Source organism: Linepithema humile, chromosome 5, assembly GCF_040581485.1.
Source record: "Linepithema humile isolate Giens D197 chromosome 5, Lhum_UNIL_v1.0, whole genome shotgun sequence".
Lineage (NCBI taxonomy): Eukaryota > Metazoa > Arthropoda > Insecta > Hymenoptera > Formicidae > Linepithema > Linepithema humile.
Genome location: NC_090132.1, coordinates 15,060,908 through 15,081,018, shown reverse-complemented (window position 1 = coordinate 15,081,018; position 20,111 = coordinate 15,060,908). Strand labels below are relative to the sequence as shown.

General features: G+C 32.1%; 3 protein-coding genes across 16 annotated transcripts in view; 2 read left to right on the top strand and 1 right to left on the bottom strand.

Moving 5' to 3' along the window:
• The first annotated feature begins 5 nt into the window (after window positions 1-5).
• On the top strand, window positions 6-912 carry LOC137000010 (peroxynitrite isomerase THAP4-like). The gene is made up of 3 exons (XM_067355503.1): window positions 6-158; window positions 328-509; window positions 714-912. The coding sequence occupies exons 1-3, from the start codon at window positions 6-8 to the stop codon at window positions 757-759; spliced, it is 381 nt and encodes a 126-aa protein (XP_067211604.1). The 3' UTR covers window positions 760-912.
• A 4,838-nt stretch (window positions 913-5,750) lies between these two features.
• The window catches only part of LOC105668144 (1-acyl-sn-glycerol-3-phosphate acyltransferase alpha-like), a 30,043-nt gene continuing 15,682 nt past the window's right edge, over window positions 5,751-20,111 (top strand). The window contains exons 1-7 of one of the 4 annotated variants that reach the window (XM_067355491.1): window positions 5,751-6,293; window positions 10,459-10,644; window positions 10,723-10,856; window positions 10,956-11,137; window positions 11,283-11,448; window positions 15,340-15,495; window positions 16,928-16,946. In XM_067355491.1, coding sequence (XP_067211592.1) covers window positions 6,283-6,293; window positions 10,459-10,644; window positions 10,723-10,856; window positions 10,956-11,137; window positions 11,283-11,448; window positions 15,340-15,495; window positions 16,928-16,929 — 837 coding nt within the window. In that variant the 5' untranslated portion in view covers window positions 5,751-6,282 and the 3' untranslated portion in view covers window positions 16,930-16,946. Of the gene's footprint in view, window positions 6,294-10,458; window positions 10,645-10,722; window positions 10,857-10,955; window positions 11,138-11,282; window positions 11,449-15,339; window positions 15,833-16,927; window positions 16,947-20,111 lie in introns of those variants that run through there. The other 3 variants (XM_012360373.2, XM_012360372.2, XM_012360371.2) reach the window with 3 other exon arrangements.
• shi (dynamin-1 shibire) overlaps window positions 10,530-20,111 on the bottom strand; it is a 28,977-nt gene continuing 19,395 nt past the window's right edge. For 10 of the 11 annotated variants that reach the window (XM_067355463.1, XM_012360368.2, XM_067355470.1 and 7 more), the window contains one exon: window positions 17,919-19,728. In XM_067355463.1, the coding sequence (XP_067211564.1) occupies window positions 19,665-19,728 (64 nt within the window). In that variant the 3' untranslated portion in view covers window positions 17,919-19,664. Of the gene's footprint in view, window positions 10,662-17,918; window positions 19,729-20,111 lie in introns of those variants that run through there. The other variant, XM_067355468.1, reaches the window with a different exon arrangement.

Here is a 20,111-nt window from a genome sequence, read left to right as displayed (position 1 = left end):
GATAAATGCCTTGCTGCGTTGCGGTCAATTGTACCAATAGAACAGAAAAAGGTGTTCGAGTATTTGCATTTCCTGTGGATGATATTCGTCGACAGCAATGGATACGTAATCTCCGCAGAGAGTCTTGGACACCAACCAAATATTCGCGCTTCTGTGAAGTAAGTTTATTCTCTTAAATTTCCAATTTACGTAACTTTTTCTGTTTGTTTAGGATCATGGATCGTTTTTTTAAGTGTAGTTTAGATTTGTCACCGTTTGAAATTACATAAATATGAATAACTGTAATCAATAAAGACATTTATCTTATAAGCAATTTTTTTATTTCAGAAACATTTTGAAGAATCACAGTTTGAGATTGATCGAGCAGATAATTGGCGAAAATTAAAATCAAACGCCATACCAACACTTTTCGATATACCTGATCCACCTGCAATGAATAAAAATGAAACAGATGAACCAAATACAAATGCCACTGCTGAGAAAGACATAAGTTTCTATGATACATTACAGTAAGATAAAAGAAATGACATGTATTAATTTGTTTGTTTATTTATTCATTTATTTATTATTATTATATTTATGGGCGTGACTAATACTCTTGTACACATCGTACGAGTGATTAAATATAAACATAAGATTAATGAAAAAATTTATGTCTTTCTCAGCAATGGCATTTGTATTTGGTTCAACTGTTTCATTTTTATTAATTGCAGGTGGATCAGGTATATCGAAAAGTATTGGTATGGCGTTTGGTTTTAATTTTCGCCAATTATCTGCAGTCTCAAACTAATTCTTCAAAATGTTTCTGAAATAAAAAAACTGCTTATAAGATAAATGTCCTTATTGATTACAGTTATTCATGTTTATGTCATTTCAAACGATGACAAATCTAAACTACACTTAAAAAAACGATCCATGATTCTAAACAAACAGAAAAAGTACGTAAATTAGAAATTTAAGAGAATAAACTTACTTCACAGAGGCACGATGATTTGATTGGTGTCCAAGACTCTCTTTTTGTTCACATTCGGATAATCAAAATACACGTAAACACAGAGTTCGAGCAGCTTAGAAACCATAACCTAATTATCATAAACTTGTCAGCTCAGTGACAGAGGCGTGATGGCAAGGAGTGGGGGAACGGAACAGAAATGGCGGAGACCAGAGCAGACGGTAGAATACCTACATCTTTAGTGCTCTACATCAATATGGCGGAAAACAGTCCTCCTCCGCACGCTTAAATTACCATCCCCTCTCGCCTAAACTAGGACTTTAGACTCGGTCCCTCTATTCCTTAGTCCGTGGTATAAACTACGTTTTATTTTCCCTATCTTACATTGAGAACCGGCGGGATTTAATTAGAAAGAGAGCACAAAAACAGATTTGCTATCTCTTTTTAACTCGACTGGGAAGGGATTAAGATCTATAGAGAGAAGGTTACCTCATGCGTAAAGAGGGACGAGCGGCAAGAGGGGCAAATGCAGAGAGGGTCGAGCGGCAAAAGGGGCAAATGCAGAGAGGGGCGAGCGGCAAAAGGGGCAATGATGATCTCATCGGCGAACAGAAGCTATCTCAGACAGCTACTGTTTGTCGATGAGATCATCATGCTCTCCCCTTCCTTCATCGCCCCTCGCCCTCAAGCTGTTTCTAGCTCCCCCCTTCCTTCATCGCTCCTCGCCATCAAGCTGCTTCTAGCTCCCCCCCTTACTTCATCGTCCCTCGCCTTCAACCGGTTTTACTGAGGTAACCTTCTCTCTATAGATCTTGGGAAGGGATAGCATAGTGGGAAAAAAAGAGATGTAGTAGGTCTTATTCCTTATTTTTTTTTATTATTATTTCTATGTATTTTTACATATAAGAGAGAAAAAATTCTGTTCGAAGCTTTCTTTCTCTTTTTAAATTCAGTGCACTGTAAGGCCATTACAAATGTTTCAAATTTAAATGTATGGTTTAAGAGTACGGTTATTAATAAAAAATTTACAGCTCATGAATTACACAAAAATGATTACTTGAATACTTTAGTCAAAATGTTGTGGACGATAATTGCTTTTTAACGAGATATTGATCTAAACAGACATATTTGTCCTAATAAATGTAAGATCTAAGTATTATTAACAAACTATTTTCAGCGTATAAATTAAACAAAAACGATTGTTTGAAAATTTTAATCAATGTTTGAAAAAATATCTTTGTTGGAAAAAAAATTAAATTTAACTAATAAAAGTTTAATATATTTTATCATTTTATTAAAACTAAATAAAATAAAACTAAAAAAAAAATTTTTTTTAAATTAATAAATTAGCTGAAGTATCTGTAATTAATAATTATTTATAGTAGAGCTTTCGTTTTTTACACCTTCGATTATCTAGTTTCTTATTGCACGCATTATTTTTATCTGCTTTTTTCCATTATTCAACAACAACGTGTTAATGTTCAAAATTTAGATATAATTTTTATTATCTATTTACTTAATTATATTCAATTTTTTGTAAACATTTTTGAAGTAATTTGACGCTAGCGTGAAAAAAAAGAAGTTGGATTTCAGCGCGTCACGCAATGCTAGTAGTTTAAATAGTTGATAGTTATTGTGCAGATTGGTTATATTTTAGATTTAATAATGGCGTTTACAGATATAAATAAATATTAATTATTTCAGTAATTAATTTAATATCTATTCTCTCTCTCTCTCTCTTTGAAATTATGAAACGAATTCAAAGATTTAAAAATCCAGACAGCAGGATCTCCAGAAAGGGTTCAAAAAGAATTCTCTTTTTTGAATTCTTATAATCTGCCAAAATGACTACAAAAATTGTCTAAAAGTGCTTTTTCTGAGTTCTTTAACAGTAAATAAAAAAGAGCTCACTATAAACTTATATTTCTAACACAAAATAGTTCTTCATAATCAGTTCATTTTTAAATCATATAATATGATGCGCGAAAACAAAAAATACACATCACCCAACCTGATCCGGCCATTGTTCTTGCTGGTCATCTATATATGTTCGTCGATTATTCTTTTTATTATTTATATTTACCCACAAAGTACTTTCCAAGTCTCGCATTTCGCAGTGCACAAAAAGACACGCAGTGTGAAATTGTTTCTGGTATAACGATCTCTGACGCAATTTTCCACAGGTAATTTTTTGAGGTACGTTATATTTATTATATACATAAAGAGCTTTTTATGATGAAATCAAAATGAACTCAGAAGTCGACGCATCCAAGTACATTATGAGCACATTCTAACCACCTTCTGATCTGAATTTATCAACTCAGAAAAATTTTTGGAACTCTTTAGAAGTATTATATGAGGTCATCGTGCTGTCTGGAAGGTTTCATGATGGAGATTTTAGTCTGGCCGATGACAAACGCTTTGGTAAGCCTATTGAGATTAATAAAATATATCCATTTATCTATTTTATCCAAATATCCATTTTAATTGAAAATAATTCACGTTATAGAACACGATAGATTGCTGAGATATTGAAAGTCTGAAAACCATTTACACCAACTTGGAATAGTTTTCAAATACGATATTTGGGTTTCGCATAATTTGAGCGAAAGAAATTTAGTCGATCAAATTTCGGTTTGTGATTCACTATTGAAATGCTATAATAACGAACCATTTTTAAATCGAATTGTTAGGTGATGAGAAATGGATTGTTTATAATAATGTGAAACGAAAAAAACATAAGGGTAAACGAGGATCAGATCCATTAATCACTCCCAAGGCTGGTTTACATCCCAAGAAGGTCATGCTATTCATATGGTGGGATTGAAAGGGAATACTTTATTATGAGCTTCTGCCATCTGATTAAATAAGCATTCTGAAAAATATGGTTTCCAATTGAACCAACTAAAGGCAAATATCGAGAAAAAACATCCAGAACTAACCAACAGAAATGGAATAATCTTCCAAGCAACGCGAAACCACACGTATCTTTGCAAACTTGACAAAAATTGAGAGAACTAAATTGGGAGGTTTAATTTCATCCACCATATTCACCTGATTTTGCATCCTTGGATTGCTATTTGTTTCGATCTTTGCACCTATCAATTTTTTACCCAAAAAGATGCGAAGTTCTAGAAGGATGGAATTATGAAGTTGCCCGAGAGATGGCAAAAGATTGTGAATTAAAATAGTATAACTATTGTTTTTTACTGAAAATTCCGACATTACTTGTTGGCCAACCCAATATATTGTATATTGAATAAAGCACGAAAATATTTACAAGTAAAGAATATTTACAAGTAAAGAATATTTGAATATCTGAATATATTTACTTGTAAATGATTTGTCATTGCACTTTAATAATAAATGAACGAAACGAAAGAATAACAAATAACAATAATAATGAAGCAGCATAAAAGACGGAGGAACTGGAAATACAAAAATTCAAAAGGTCTACTATCAAGTTCTGCAAAAAGTTCTGTCGTTTTTTTAAAGCATCTTGTTTATTTCGCTGTAATTCCTACATGATGAAGGTGATTCTTGGCGGTTTCTTGTTTTCGATATATTGAGTCTAGACGCCAGTTCTGAACAGGTCTGGTGTGGATTGGACTTGACTAATTCTTGAAGTTTATCGTTATCTAGGACTCTTGGTTTTCCCGATCTAAAGTCGTTTAAAAGAGATTCATCTCCCGAACGAAATTTGTCGAACCAAAATTGTGCTTTCCGATCGGAAATGACATTTTCTCCAAACATATGTCGTATTTTATGGGCCGCTTCTGTAGCTTTGAGTTCAAATTTAAACTCATAAAACAATACTGAGCGAATTCTCGTTTTACGGTCTACTATTTTAATGTTGCGTTAACGAAATAGCAACTGAATTAATTTTGTCTTGTTTTGTAACCGAAACAAATATATTTTGGAATGGCATTAAGAGCCGTCACAGGATGTTAGTGCTAAACTTTTAATTTTTCTTAAAGAAATTAGTGAATTAGTCTACATGAGACAATTAGATTGTACACCAATCTCAGATCGAGATACCTAAAGTGTACGAAATTTTAAGTACATTGTTCTCATATATCGAGAAACTTAATATAGGAATTATTGGAAAGAAAGGAAGAGAGAAAAAATATCAGGGCGCGAGTGGCTAAGTTGGGAATTGAACCCGGGTCTTCCGCTTGCCGGGCGAATGTTCTGACCACTAAACTACTCAGACCCCATGCTTCTAACATTTATCTCTCCTGGATTAGGAAATCAACAATTCTGTAGAGCATAAACGCGTCATAATGCCCGCGTGATTTTCTATACGTACATTAAGTTTCTCGATATATGAGAACAATGTACTTAAAATTTCGTACACTTTAGGTATCTCGATCTGAGATCGTTGTACAATCTAACTGTCTCATGTAGACTAATTCACTAATTTCTTTAAGAAAAATTAAAAGTTTAGCACTAACATCCTGCGACGGCTCTTAATGCCATTCCATTATATTTCTCGTTTGTTAACATATGGAGCCTTTCCATTATATGTGTTTTAAATATATTTTTAATGTAAAAGATCACGATTCCATCAAAACAAATATGTAGAAATTACAGCGAGGTAAAGACGTTTTGAAAAAAACGACAGAACTTTTTGCGAGGCCTGGTATAATTGTTTGTACCAAAATCGTATGAGAGATCATTTTTTCATTAATAATTATATAAACTTTGATAAAATAATTAGGGAATTATATAACATCCAAGAGTACTGGATGTCTTTTGTAGAGTATGACGTTATAAGTGCTTTATCTTTTTTTTAATTACTTGGTACTTTGAAGTGTTCTAATGGCAACTTTAAATAATCGATAATAGACTGTGGCCTGAGAAAATGTAAAGAACAAAATTGAAATAATCAAAGATATTCTTTTCTTCCTGGAACACAAGTACTCTTTCACCTTTTTTTTTCCTCTTCTCTTTTTCGAGATAACAATTATGTAATTTTTTCTATAAAAATATTCTTGTAAAATATGCTATTACTTCCTTTTTTTAACTCATTTATGTCTTTCTTCTTTCCTTTTTGTTTTAATTTCTCTTTCTACCTCTTTTGTCTATATTAATTTGATTTGGTTTTATGGTTAATTTGATTTGCTAGCAATATACCATAATTGTTAGCATCGTTTTTTGAAAAGTCGGGAAATGTCGAAGATGCACGAGATAAACCGACTTATACTCGATATTTATGCACCACGTGCCTATGAAGAGGTCGCTGTCTAACTATATCAGGCAACGGTGGCTCGCATTTGACAGTTGTTTTGGATCAATCGCGGTGGATAGTGTGCGCCTGAGCGAATAACATGTTCAAGACGTGAGTATCATCGACGCGTGGCGATAATAATTTTCTTTGTTCCAATTTATACCAAGTTTGCACAAATGTATTCAATAGAGTATGAAAGAATAGCTTAAATAAAATAGTGCATACGGTTATTATTAACACGATCGTTATTGACGTTTATTGAATTAAAACACGACGTAATGTAAAACATGGTGTATAGTGTAAAAATACTAGTACAAATTGTATAGATCGAATATAAAACGAGAATTAAATTCGAAAGTAACGCAAGTGCCGAATTGCAGTGAATGCAGTGAATTGCTTATTTTTATTTAATAGAACGCATGCCTCACAAATTCACAGATATATAAATAATGCAATAAAATAGCATCCTTAAAGATTTAAAAAGGATTTGTTCGGAAATATGGAAAACTTTTTGTTCATGAAAATTGAAAAATATTAACTTATATGTTATCAAATATTTCAAATTTTATTTAAATAATTTTATATAAAATGCAGATTTTAAGTGTGAAAGTGCGCATCTACGAAAACAATGCGTTGATAGATTATTATTTTCAATTGTTATTCATTATAATGGAAAATAGCTATCTTAGTCATCGCAGACATTAAAAAAAAAAAAAAACAAAAAAAAAACGTGTGTAGTATTTGTAGCGTTATAGAATCGAAAGCATCTTACATATCAGAATGTTCAAAATCTCATCCATTTATTTTAATAATAAAATATATGGATTATACACGAAAGAAACGAGTAAAAAATTTTTGTCTTATAACAAATTCAATATTTGTGCATAGTATTTTTATCACTATCATAACCAATATGTAATCTTATCGATGTTTGAGTTTATTAACTTGGGTTATCTCTGTAATAAAGTGTAACTACGTATTTCAATTATGTATAGAATTTCGATCGGACTATGTTCCTTGCATTTCGATCGGACTTGCTGATTCATGTATGTGCATTTGCATATGCACGCATACTCAACTTGACGTATAAATTGTACTTTATACTCCATACGTGTTTTATACTTTGTACTTACATCGATTACTGTTGTTCATACCATAATTGAGCTTTGGAAAGACTAGTAACCTTGTTTTTCAAAATGTTAAGAACTCTATTTACTGCATTTTTGCGATGAGTAAAGTAAATAATAAGTGATTGAATCGGTTGAATTATCCGCGTTATTATGGATACGATGAAAAAGATGCGAAAAAAATATTGTAATGCACTAGACAAAATTAGGATGTCTCGGCATATTATCTTGACAAATCAAGTCAAGTTGAAACTTACTGAATGAAATCGTTTAACCTTTAACGAATGAATTGACTCGCTTGCTTGTCAGCTGGAGGAGCAAAGGACTCTCTCGAGTAACAGTCGAGAAGAATTCTGACCCCCAGTTAGATAGTCACGATCGGATGATTCGCGGAACATGCGAGATAATTTTTTTATTCGTTTCATATAAACACCAAGCATTGAAATCACAACTGCTACTTTGTACGCAGTGTCTATAAATACAGTATTACAAAGAGTAATAAATCTATTTCAAAACAATTTGTTATTTATGCTTAACATGTCATAAAAATTATCCAATGTAAGAACATAAAGATATTTTATTAAGTTGTGTAAAATATATGTTTGCAATGCTATAAACCGATTTATTGTTCTGCGAATAAATGTAAGATGTAAACATTTTGTGATAATCACACCACTTAATTTTTATGCGATAACATCAATGAATCGTTTTTGTTCCAGCACAGACATTATTGTATTTTAACCGTACGAGATCAAATTGCATTACAAATTGGTTTTTAGCATATGTATATGTAAATATCTTTTAATTGCATATTTACTCTTATTACAAAGATACTAGCATTTTTCTTATATTTCGAAACTATTTAATTTAAATAGATTAATCGAAAATTCAAAAATATATGTGAAGAGAGGACTTGTAAGTCCTCTCTTCACATATATTTTTGAATTACAAATTAATTTGAATAATTTGAATACAAATTAAACTATCTTCTACTCTTAATTTTTTTGGATACATTTGCAAATAGTAAAATATTGAAATTTTAAAGATTTTTTCTGAAATAATTCAGTAATTTTCAATATATATATTTTTTTTAATTTTTGATTGTATAAAAGTACGTTAATCAAGAAATACAGACTTTTTTCATAGCGAAGTTGTGAAGATTGATAAAAAAGAGTAAATATGCAATCGAAAGATATTTACATATACATATTCATACAGCACACATATCCAAAAGACATCTAAAAGACATCCCAAAGATATCTTTAAGAGATACGATATCTTCGGGATGTCTCCCAAACGTTTCCCGGATATGCATGCTGTGTGGGTATGCTAAGAGCCAATTCATAATGTGATCTGACACAATACTGTGCGTGCCAGAACAAAAACGATTCATCGGCATTATCGCACAAGAATTAAGTAATGTGATTATCACAAAATGTTTATATTTTACATTTATTCGCAGAACAATGAACTGGTTCATAGCATTGCGAACATACATGTATATTTCGTAGAAACGTAGAAATTGTGATACACAAACATAATATTTTATTTATTTGCATAAATATACTATTTATGTGACATTCAACTTTATTTAAATGATATTTGTGTGATATATTTAAACCCATTTTTATCTCTCAACGATAGAAGATACAAAGTACGAAGTACAGTTTATATTTGAATCTGTACAGTCAGTAAAACATGTAATCTATATATAAAGATTAAATCTGTCCATTGATATCACCTTTCATTAATGCTTGAAAATAAATGGAAAATCTGATACAAATCGAACTTTAAACTCATGTGAAAGAAAATTATGATTTCATTGACACAATTAATTGATTCAATTAAAACTATAAAAGGTATTAAAATAGTAGGGGTACCATGAGGGGTTAAATGGACTAAAAAGTCATTTAAATAGTTTATAAACCTATAAATAACTATAATCATAGAGTTAATGATATTGATATGCAAAATCTTATATGTCTAGAAGCTGTAAAAATATAGGGGAATAAACCTATAAAATTATTAATTAAGATAAATATAAATAATCTTATAAAAATAATAATATTAGAAATAAATAATAATAAATAAATTGAGGTAATATTATGATTTCATTGACACACGATCAGTGTCCGTCAATTATAATCATCGGTTATAGAATATGCATGAGTTTTATAATTTTCTATATTTCCATAAATTTATCATAAATTTGTTATTTTAACGACATGTGCGTAGTAATTAGTTATCAGAAATTATTTATTTTGTAAAGACTTTTTGCACAAAATTGAAACTTTTGGAATTCGACAATTTATATGTAACGATGAAATATTACGCATATATACCTATAAAGAAATTTACATAACAATCAGCTCTGATTGTCTATCACGTACGTAATCACATACGTAATCATACGTGATCATATGTGATCAGATACGAAATAGTTATTTGTGGATTATTTGTGTTGTCATGAATAAATTGAAAATAAATTACGTAGAAAAATAGCAACCTTGTAATATTAATTTGTTGACGAGTTTCTGAAAAGATATCAAATTATTTTACGTCATCATCTTATCTTCTAAAACTGCTAAGCATATTTTAACTCTAAAACTGCTAAGCATATTTTAATCAGCCATAGAGAGCCTGTCTTTTAATAGACTTTTAATTGACCATAAAAATGAATTTATAGCATAAGTGCGCAACGATGCACGTGAGTTCTTATGTATATATAGAACTGCAAAAAACGAACATGATTCGTTTGAAGCCAACTTTTTAAAAATAAAACATATTTTCTATAATTATAAATAAAGAATAGGTTAATAAATTTTAGTGTAAATTTTCTAATGTCTATCATGCTCTTTAAATAGACTCAGTGCTTTTTATTTGTTGATAATTAAATCTTACTCTTTTCTTACGTGGAAGAAACAATTATTGCGATAAATTTTTTATTTTAGTTGAAAATAAAAATATAACGAATAGTTACATCGGATTTTAATAACAATTGAAATGTGAGGTTTGAAAAATATGGATTTTGAACAGTTTAGAAATAAATTCTAACTTAATCATAATTTAATTTATTATTTAATTTTGATCTTCAAATATAGTATATTTAATGGATAATTGATATAATTGATAATTTTGTATGGTTTCAGAGTATTATGTGGTATGTGCACGACGAGCGGCATCGTCTTGATATTTCTCTTCGTGATGCTTTGCGCCTTGAGCGAGAGCATGCGATATCGAGCAAAGTTTATTTTCTTTATAATAGGAAGCGCACTATCGGCAGGATTATGGATACCTTTTATGCTATTTCGAATTGGCAGCTGGAAAAACGCTCTGTAAGCTTCCATGTGATCTACAAATAAAATAAAATTTTACACGTGGAGTCTTGCGCATAACGAGATGAAATCTTTCAGAGTACCGGCCAGGTGCGTCGTAAAAATAGCAAAGATCATTGGGATCAATTTCCATTTTCGTGGAAAAGAGAACATTGTCCAAGATTCGGGCTGTGTTGTACTCATTAATCATCAGAGCTCATTGGATCTTTGTGGTAATTAAATTTGTCATATTAAATTCAAAAACTGATCAAATAATGTAAGATCAAGTAGACTTGCATTATGTTATATGTATAATAAAATTGGCCACATAGTTTTAGGTAAATTGTGGTTAGCGATGGATAACTGTAGCGTTGTTTCTAAAAAGGAGATTTTATACTTGGGACCATTTGGCCTCGCGTGCTGGCTTTGGGGAACAGTGTTCATTGACAGAAGAAAGGCCGAAGAATCCTGTCGGATTATCAATGCTACATCGGAATCAATCCGTCTGTCTAAGGTGATTTTGCGTACACAGAAAATATATCCTTGTGTTGTTGATGATACAGCGACTTATAATAACACATGTAAAATATATTAATATGTATTTTGAATTAACATTTTTGTATTATTATTTAAAGTATATTTCCGATTAAATTTTCTAGCGGAGATTGCTTTTATTTCCTGAAGGACATCGACATTCGGGTAATTCGTTGCTTCCATTTAAAAAAGGTGCTTTCCATGTTGCGATTGAGACACAAATGCCGATTCAACCTGTTGTCGTATCAAAATACTACTTCTTGGACGGAAAGCTAAAGAGATTTCAATCAGGTAAAGACATGGAGTAAACATAAAAATATTAAATTATAATGTAATATATATGTTACTGGGCGGATTCTAAGCCCGAAGGATCGGCAATCCTAAAATTGCCTAGACAAAGTTAAAATTATCAAGAGTGTTTTAGGTAATATCCGAAATGAAACTTTATTTCGGACTTTGCCTGAAAACAATTTAGGCAGCCTTAAGATTGCCTAAAGCGGTCCGAATCCCAGACAATCTTAAAAACATCTGAAAGACATTCAAAAGACGTCATTATTTTCTGATGTCTGTTGGATGTCTTTCAGATGTCAGGCAATATTGATATTCTAGTTCGTACATGGCCTAGGCAATCTTAAGTTTACCCAACTGAGCTAGGCAATGTTAATTTCGGTTTTCCGGGATTTAGAAAACATGAAATAGATGTGACAATGAACAAACACGAGAGAGTGAAATAGAGTGTTAAAAATTTAAGAACAAGAATTTGTAAAACAAAAACATGTAGGTGATAGAAGGAGAATTTATCAAACAAAAACTTAAAGACCAAGTTGAAAACAGATGAACAATTTACGCTACTTATTTACGCAAGGGTTAGAGTTATGATCGAGAATTACATTTTAAGTTTTGCCTTTTTACAAGCATTTGTGGTGCATTTTTTTAGACAGTTACACTCAGAAAATCCCTGGCCTCCGAAAGCGGAATTTCGATTGCTTATTGATCTTAACGAATATTCTTTTTCAGGAATTTCTTTCTTTTTTAAAAAATTTTTACGGCATTCTTGAATTTGATTTCTCACAAATAGAGAAGAAATAATCCTCTTTTTTTGTTCCAATTTTGTAGAAACCATTATTGTTCGATTCGAGAACCATCTCTGATATTTTTAACGTTTCCTTTTGATCAGTCAACACTTGGTATTGGCACAATCACAAATTTTCTAACACTGATCTTTGGGAATTTCTTAACAGAAACTGCTGTAATTTTTTCTGCTTGTTTTTCTAAGGCCAAATATGCTGTTAGCTTATTTTTTTTCTTGCGATTTCTTTTGGATAAAAGGCATAAAACTGAGCTCCCATATCCTTCTTCACTATTGAGCTGATGTTTTGACTGCAAATAATATGAACGTTACGCCTACAAGCAAAGCATTTTTATGGGTTCCAGTCGATTTCTTTTTGCAGACGCAACAAATCGGAATATACATCCGTTTTGCTCTGATATGCCAGACATAAATGCAATTCTTTTCTTGATTAACGTCTTCTCCATTTTCTTTCGGTTCTTCTTGTAAACTGTCTTTGCTTTTATTAGACTCAATAGCCTTTTCTAGATCTTTCGTTTTCAAAACCTTTCTAATAGAATCCGGAAGAGCTTAAATATCAACGTGTACTTTACTACTCATGATAAAAAGAAAGATATTTTCAGCACAACAAAAATAGGTTTATCCGTCCGTCATTTTTAAGTTAATAAATTAATTCTTACCAAACATAGCCTCAAGTGGCATTTGACGAATCTCTGAATGGTAAGTGCTGTTCTTTTGAAGTTGGTAAAATCGAAAATCTTCATTCCAGTGCAAAAATCCAAGCAGAAATCACATTTTCTGCGTCTTGGTTTGACCGTTCCACGCTACCCTGATTTTGAGAACGTTTGAGCTTACCATGAATTATGGACTGTGATAACTGTGATCACACTTTAGCTCTTCTATAACAATTCTTCTATATACGATTAGCAAATTCATGGCCATTTTCATATTGAAGAACAGAAGGCGGTTCAATATGCATCAAAATTTATGCTACCTCTTCTGTATAGTCTTTGACATACTTCGCAAAATGCCAAATAGCAATTTATATAGCCTCTTGTTGCATTAGCATACTTTTTTCTCAATTCAGATATCATTCTGTCTTTACACATGGACATTGATATTGACTATGAATGGTGTCGAAAAATTCTTCTTTAGTTTTGTATATTTCACGTCTATTGATTCTTCAGAGACAGGCTGAATTAGTTTCTTGCAATCTCCAACGCAAATATCATACCTTTTAAGCCGTCGATACTGTAAATTTGTTTTTATAAGTGGTTTCTTAGCCTCCTTTACTTCCTTTATAATTTTCTGAATTATTAATGGATTTTATAAAAAACTGGTTAGGATCTCTTTTGATATTTTCCAAATTTGTCATAAACTTTGTTTTCATGGATGCAATTTTGTCGTTTTCAATCGTTTTATCTTCATAATGGAGGTCATAGGAGGTATTTTTTTAAAGAATATCGTCACTTATTTTGACCGATAAAAAACACTTGTTCATCTTTGCATTGCCTAGTTCAATCGGGTAAACTTAGGATTATTACTTAGGTAACCTTGGCTTAGATTAGGTTAAAATTATCTAGGCTATGTATGAACTAGAATATCAACATTCAGACATTGCCTAAGGCATTGCGCTTTAGGCAATCTTTACTCTTTGCGATCGTAATACTTTTTAGCATGGGTATCTCGTCGGAATTAATTTCGCTCACACACCGGGACGTAGGCTGAATCAATTATTGCTGTAAAAAGCCTATAAAATTAATTTTACTTACATGAATATTGTATTCTAATAAAAGACAATACTTTTTATCAAATTTTATTATAATATTACGTTTTATATTTTTCTTGAGTATGATATTTTTCAAAACAGTCCCCGATATGAAGTCCTAGTTTTCGGGTACAAGTATCGCAATAATAACCTGATTCAGATATTATCACAAAAACATATAATAATAAGATAACAATAATGGAACAATAATGTTAAAACTTTTCTTACGAAAATCTTTCTGTTGCCCGTTGTGCGTTCAAAAAACTAACTCACGCTACGGATGAAGAGTCCAAGGTTTGTTTAATATTTATTTGTTATATATACAATGCACAAACATGTGTGTGTGCAGTACGATAAGATTAGCCACATTGTGCTGCGTTATCTAAACAAGCCACGCACGCTTGTGCCGGGATTATCCCGAATTTCGATTGCAAAGAGTTAAGGTTGCCTAAATGGTTTTCAGGTAAAGTTCAAAATAAAGTTTCATTTTGAACATTGTCTAAAACGCTCTTAACACTTTCACGATCGGCCCCGTATTTCTACGTTTACATTTTGGTGTAAGTCAGGAGCCGGTCACGTATTTTTACGTTTATACTTCGGTATAAGTCAGGAGCCGGTCGCGTGATTTTACGCTTATTGTTTTTTTATATCATTGTATTAGATCGTGTAATATGAAATGTCGAATCTTAGCGGCTCCAAGCATTGAGCAGAGTCGAATATATAACGGTCGCGAAAGTGTTAACAGTCTTAACTTCGTTCAGGCAGTCTTAGGATTGTCGATCCTTCGGGCTTGACGGTAATATAACATATATATATAATAGTATACAAGAATTAGAATAACCACAACAATGCTTGTGAGCGAATGGAGCACAGTAAGCCGAACTGCAAAGTTCTTTACCGTTTTGCAATATTTGTAATAATTATAGAAAAATTAATTTAAAAAAATTGGCGAATAAGCGTGCGTTTTGCGCGGTTTGATTGTAAGATGTAGAATTAATAGCAGCGAGTGTCGCACGGCAACGAAAAGTAAAAAAAAAAAATCTTCTGCTCGCTGTTCACGTGTTAATTTTGTTTTCGCCGACCGACCAAACTTCGTTGTCGTGCGATGCTCGCCGCTATTACACCTAGAGTCTAGAACGTACCTCCTATGATCTAGTCACGCGAAATGCACACTCATTCGCCAATTCTTCTTAATTAATTGCTACTGTGTTCCATCCGCTCACGTCGTGGTTATTCTGAGACACTCTGTATATGTATACTTAAATAAGTAAACAAAACAAATATTTCGAGTAGCCAAATATTAGCAGACAACAGTAAATTTGATCAATTTAATTTCATATTTCAGGAACTAGTTATATTACAGTTCTACCAGCTATTCCTACCGCTGGTATGACCAAGGACGATCTTCCAAAGCTTATGCAGCAGGCATACGAAGTTATGAATAAAAGTTTTATAAAATCCACGGCGGAATGTATTGACGAGCAAATGCGAAGCTTGAAATGTGAGTAAGATAACGCGCATAATGAAACAATTAGCATTCGAGTCATAGGCTGCGTTCGGGGAGCGCGCTATCAGCGCACAATTCTATCTTTATCGCTCATTAGAGGTAAAACACGGATAAAACGACGCAGTAGCGCTGATAACGCGCTCCCTGAACGCCGTAATCGGAATCCTAATCAATCAGCGAATTTGCGGTTGGTCGATTCTCAAAATGGTACCTGCAGAAATTGTACATATGAATGAGAGCTTTATTCTGTTATCACTTTCCATGAACGTATAGCTCCTACATGTTCCTTCATATATAGTGATATGAAAGTATGTACGTATAGAAAGCTTAATTCAGAGGTTCACTTAGATATTTATATTTCTCAGTAAATTGATTAACGATCGTTATTTTTTCGATATATGTAATTAATATTATATCTGTAAATGTTCTTCCATTACTTATTGTAAGAGTTTAAGATCAGGAGGATTTTGCAAAGCTCAAACTGATGATCTTTCATCGATGCGATTTGTACTTTTTTACACGCAGAAAAATTTTTATAACCGAGTCTCACTTCTGAGTTCTGTGTCATCGTGCAAAACATAAACGTACGTTTTATAATGGATATGGAAAAATCGTAGTACGAGATGTAAAATCATACTGCATGTAAAACATTCCATGTTTTCTATTCCAGTTATCATATTACAAGTTGTGTAATAATAACTTCATCCTCAAATAGTCGTCTATCTAAAATCAATTGTTATTTAATGTACACGATTAATTTGCAAATTACATTCTTGTACAGCTTATGCATATTATTGTGCGAATTATCAAATTATAATCAAATTTGATACTCAAAACTAATGATATAAAAACAACAAATTCTTTCACAAATCGAATAAAATATGCACTATATGTATCTGTGCAATCTTTTCGAAATTATTATTAAAGTAGATTCTCTTAAGTATATTAATAATATATTTGAGGACATGCAGAAATTTATTTTTATTTGGATGATATGAATAAATTGATATGTTGGTAGAAAGAAATTTATTAATGTAGAAATGTATTGCGTATTCTTTGAAACCGCCAAAGTGTTAGTACGAAAGAAATATCGAAGAATATTCGAATGTAAATGTTTCGCTATAAACATGTGATTTATACATCCACATATCCATGTATTTAAAAATGTTATAATTATAATAAATTATATTTAAAAAAATGTATGGTACTTCTGACAGTAATATTATCATTCCTATCATTCCAATAATTGATCTTTAATTCATTTAGATAAATTCCAAAAGTCGAATAAAATCGAATAAAATTAACATTAATTCACCTCAACTTAATTTTATTAATCTCTTCTTTCGTCTATGTTTTTTGTTGTTTTAAATCGTCGTTTCTTCTTGTTCTATTTACGACATATGTTCTGGCTGTTCTTCGCTTAAAGAATTCGTCGATATTTTCCAAGCTGCAATGATTGGAAATATTAACTTGGAGATCTACAGAAAGCGAAGAAGCTGAAGGTTCGTCTACTCCATTTTTGACGGAGGAAAAATTCGCAAAACGTCTATCATTTTTATCTCGCACTGCATCAGCATTGATGAAGGTCAGAAAATTATTTTTCTTTCCGAAACTTAGGCACTCGAGTGTCAAGTCACTGATTTTATTATCTATTTTCTTTTCCGGAGTGTTGCATCTGTATTTGTTGCATGGCAATTTGTACAGTGCATAAGGACATTGGTCCTTGCATGAGCATTTTTTATATTTCTTCGTTTTATTTTTCAAGAATGTTTGTTTCACACAACCTTTTAATAATTCGCCTGTGCATCGATCTGTATAAATTACAGATCGTTTATCGCTCATCATTGGAACTAACGGACTAGTTTGCACATTTCTCGTGATATTTCGATTTAGAAGATGATTACAATTTAACGTCTTTCTGTCATTCTTTTGCAATGAGTATGTAACGATCTCTGTTTGTGCAAAAGCCTCAAAAGAAACATTCTCCTGATTTACGTTCAAGGATACTTTTTTTAGCAAATCAATCTCCATCCTTAGTTTATCCACAACATCCGAAAGAGCTTCCACTTGCTCGAGTATTTGATTAAGTTTACGGCAATCATTATGGCAGATCCCTCCTGACATCATTCAAACTTTTTTTGAATTATATATGTTCTAAAAATAGAGCAAAATGTCAATAAAATAAAATTATACTAGGCTATCTGTCATCCATTTTAGCTTATTTTTCTTACACATCATTGAATTTGCAGCTTATATAGAGATAACGCGAATAAGAAGATCGACTGCGGTATACAATACGATACAATTTACAATAAAAAATGTATTATATAAAATAATGAGATGCCATACATACGTATATAATGCATTTCATGATGAATTATGACGAAAGAGCGTATCTTTCATCTTAAAAAAACAAATTATTTCTTATTAAATAATTATTTATTTGATTCATCGTATGTCCTAGGTACATTCGTCATCAGTCAAGCTTGCATGTCATAGCAGACTGGCTATAATAATGTTTGGTAATACAAAACTCTCTTCCTTAGCACATTTACGCGTAATAATATATTCGTAAAATATGTACAATTTATTGCTGAATTTATAATGCCAATTTGGCATATATAGTTAGTTTTCATGTGATGTCTTTTTGCCGATAATAATTCTCGCGCAATTATCAATATGACGATGCAAAAGTAACTATAAAAAAATATGTAAAAATGATTACGCATGCATCAATAAGAAATAACGATTACTCGAAAAATAAATATGAATTTTCTTCTTTTGTCTTTTATGTATCATCGATGGCTTTCGTTTATACTTCGTTGTTCATCGCGAATGATTTTTAAAGATCGCATCGTTATTATATTCAACGATTGGTATAAAACGACAAGATGTACTTCTTGAGGATAATAATGCATTAATCACAATAATTTATATTTCTGTGTAATCTTGTACAATTGCAAAATCTTGACGTTCTGTGGAATGCTGATACCGTGTTCGATCGAAAACTTCTCGTTTTTCTCCTACGAGATATGACTTAGTTCTTGTGTTCTAATTAGCTCTTCTACACAATCGAGGTAATTGAGTTGCCCATACTCGAAAAACTAGCTCATTTCTACAATACTTCCGCCGCGGAATTTACGATAAGAAGGATACGATGTAGCTTGAATATTAGAGGAAAGAAGAATATTTAAAATAATCGATAAGGTTTTCACACTATCTCAGCAGTTTTACAGTTGTTTATTAAGTTATACGGCAATACTGCGACTCCGAGTTTCCCGAAAACTCTTATTATTACTCTTTGCTAACTAAATCATTCATAATACTGATAATCAATATCAAATACACATCGAGACGTTTTTAGCCGATTTAGCTCAATTAAACGGCTGCCCTAAATTCAAACACTGATCTCATTTATTGGAATTTCTTTTTACATCTTGTCCCAAATAAACGGTTGCCTCAATTAACCGGTGACCCTATTTATTAACCGGAATCGACTGTAATTAACTCTTTTGATCACGGCACAAACGTATTTGAATCGTCCTTCTTGTCGTAAGATCTATTGCCTATTTCAAACAAAATTACTTGTTTTATGAAGACACCTGACGCATATCGAGCGTGGGGTGTTAATACTTAGCACTACATGTAACTTAACGCGGATTTAGCCGTGTATAAATAAAAGTAGAAGAGACCAAGTGTGTGTCAGAGAAAGAAGTGATTTAAAAAAAGTGACTGATGGGGGATCTCTCTGACTGTCGTTGGGAAACAGGCGAGTCGTATTTTTACGCTTAATATTCATTTCTTGGTCCCTCTTTCTCTTTCAGTATTTATATAGCACAGCCTTGCTCCCCTTCTCTCCATACGAACGATTCTTGTTCGATTCTGGTTCTTCCTCATCCTGCCGGCAAAACGTGAGTAACTCGATGTTTGAGGCCGCTGAGATCAGAGGATTACATAGGACGAAATATTTGTTATAGGAGAATTTCTTGTTTCCATTGCGGAAATGTAGATTTCTCCCGCCAGTTTCCACCCTACAGAGTTTCCGGTTCTCCAGAGTGGCCCGTCATCGGTCATCCGGACAAGACCTTTCCTCATGCTGTTAAGGGTGCGTCCTGTGTTGAACGGGGGTGTGTTGTCTCGCCATCACTGTGTCGAACTCTAGCTCAGTTTAGTCGGCCGGAGTATGGTCTGTCGGGAATTCGGGGGGGAATATTGGGTACAGGACGCCTACAACATAGATAGATATTGAGTGTTGGAGATGTGTCCACAAAATTCAAAGCGGAAACATATTGACAGAGAGGGGGGGCAATCATTGTACGGAAGAGAGATGCAAAATCAACACATAGATATAAGGAAGCTTGAGAAATTTAATGTTCGATTTTAATGTTTTAAATTCTTTCACAGCACGTTGTAAATATAATAAAACTTACGTATCTTAATTGGTAAACAATGAGGATAAGCCAAGGTCGAGTGATAGTACCAATAACAATTTGATAACAACATATTTGATGAAATAAGAAAAAAGGAAGATGAATCCTCATTGTTCATCAATTTGATTTATTCAACGAGCCCAGAGATTGTGATTTTTGTATTACATATTTTAATTAATT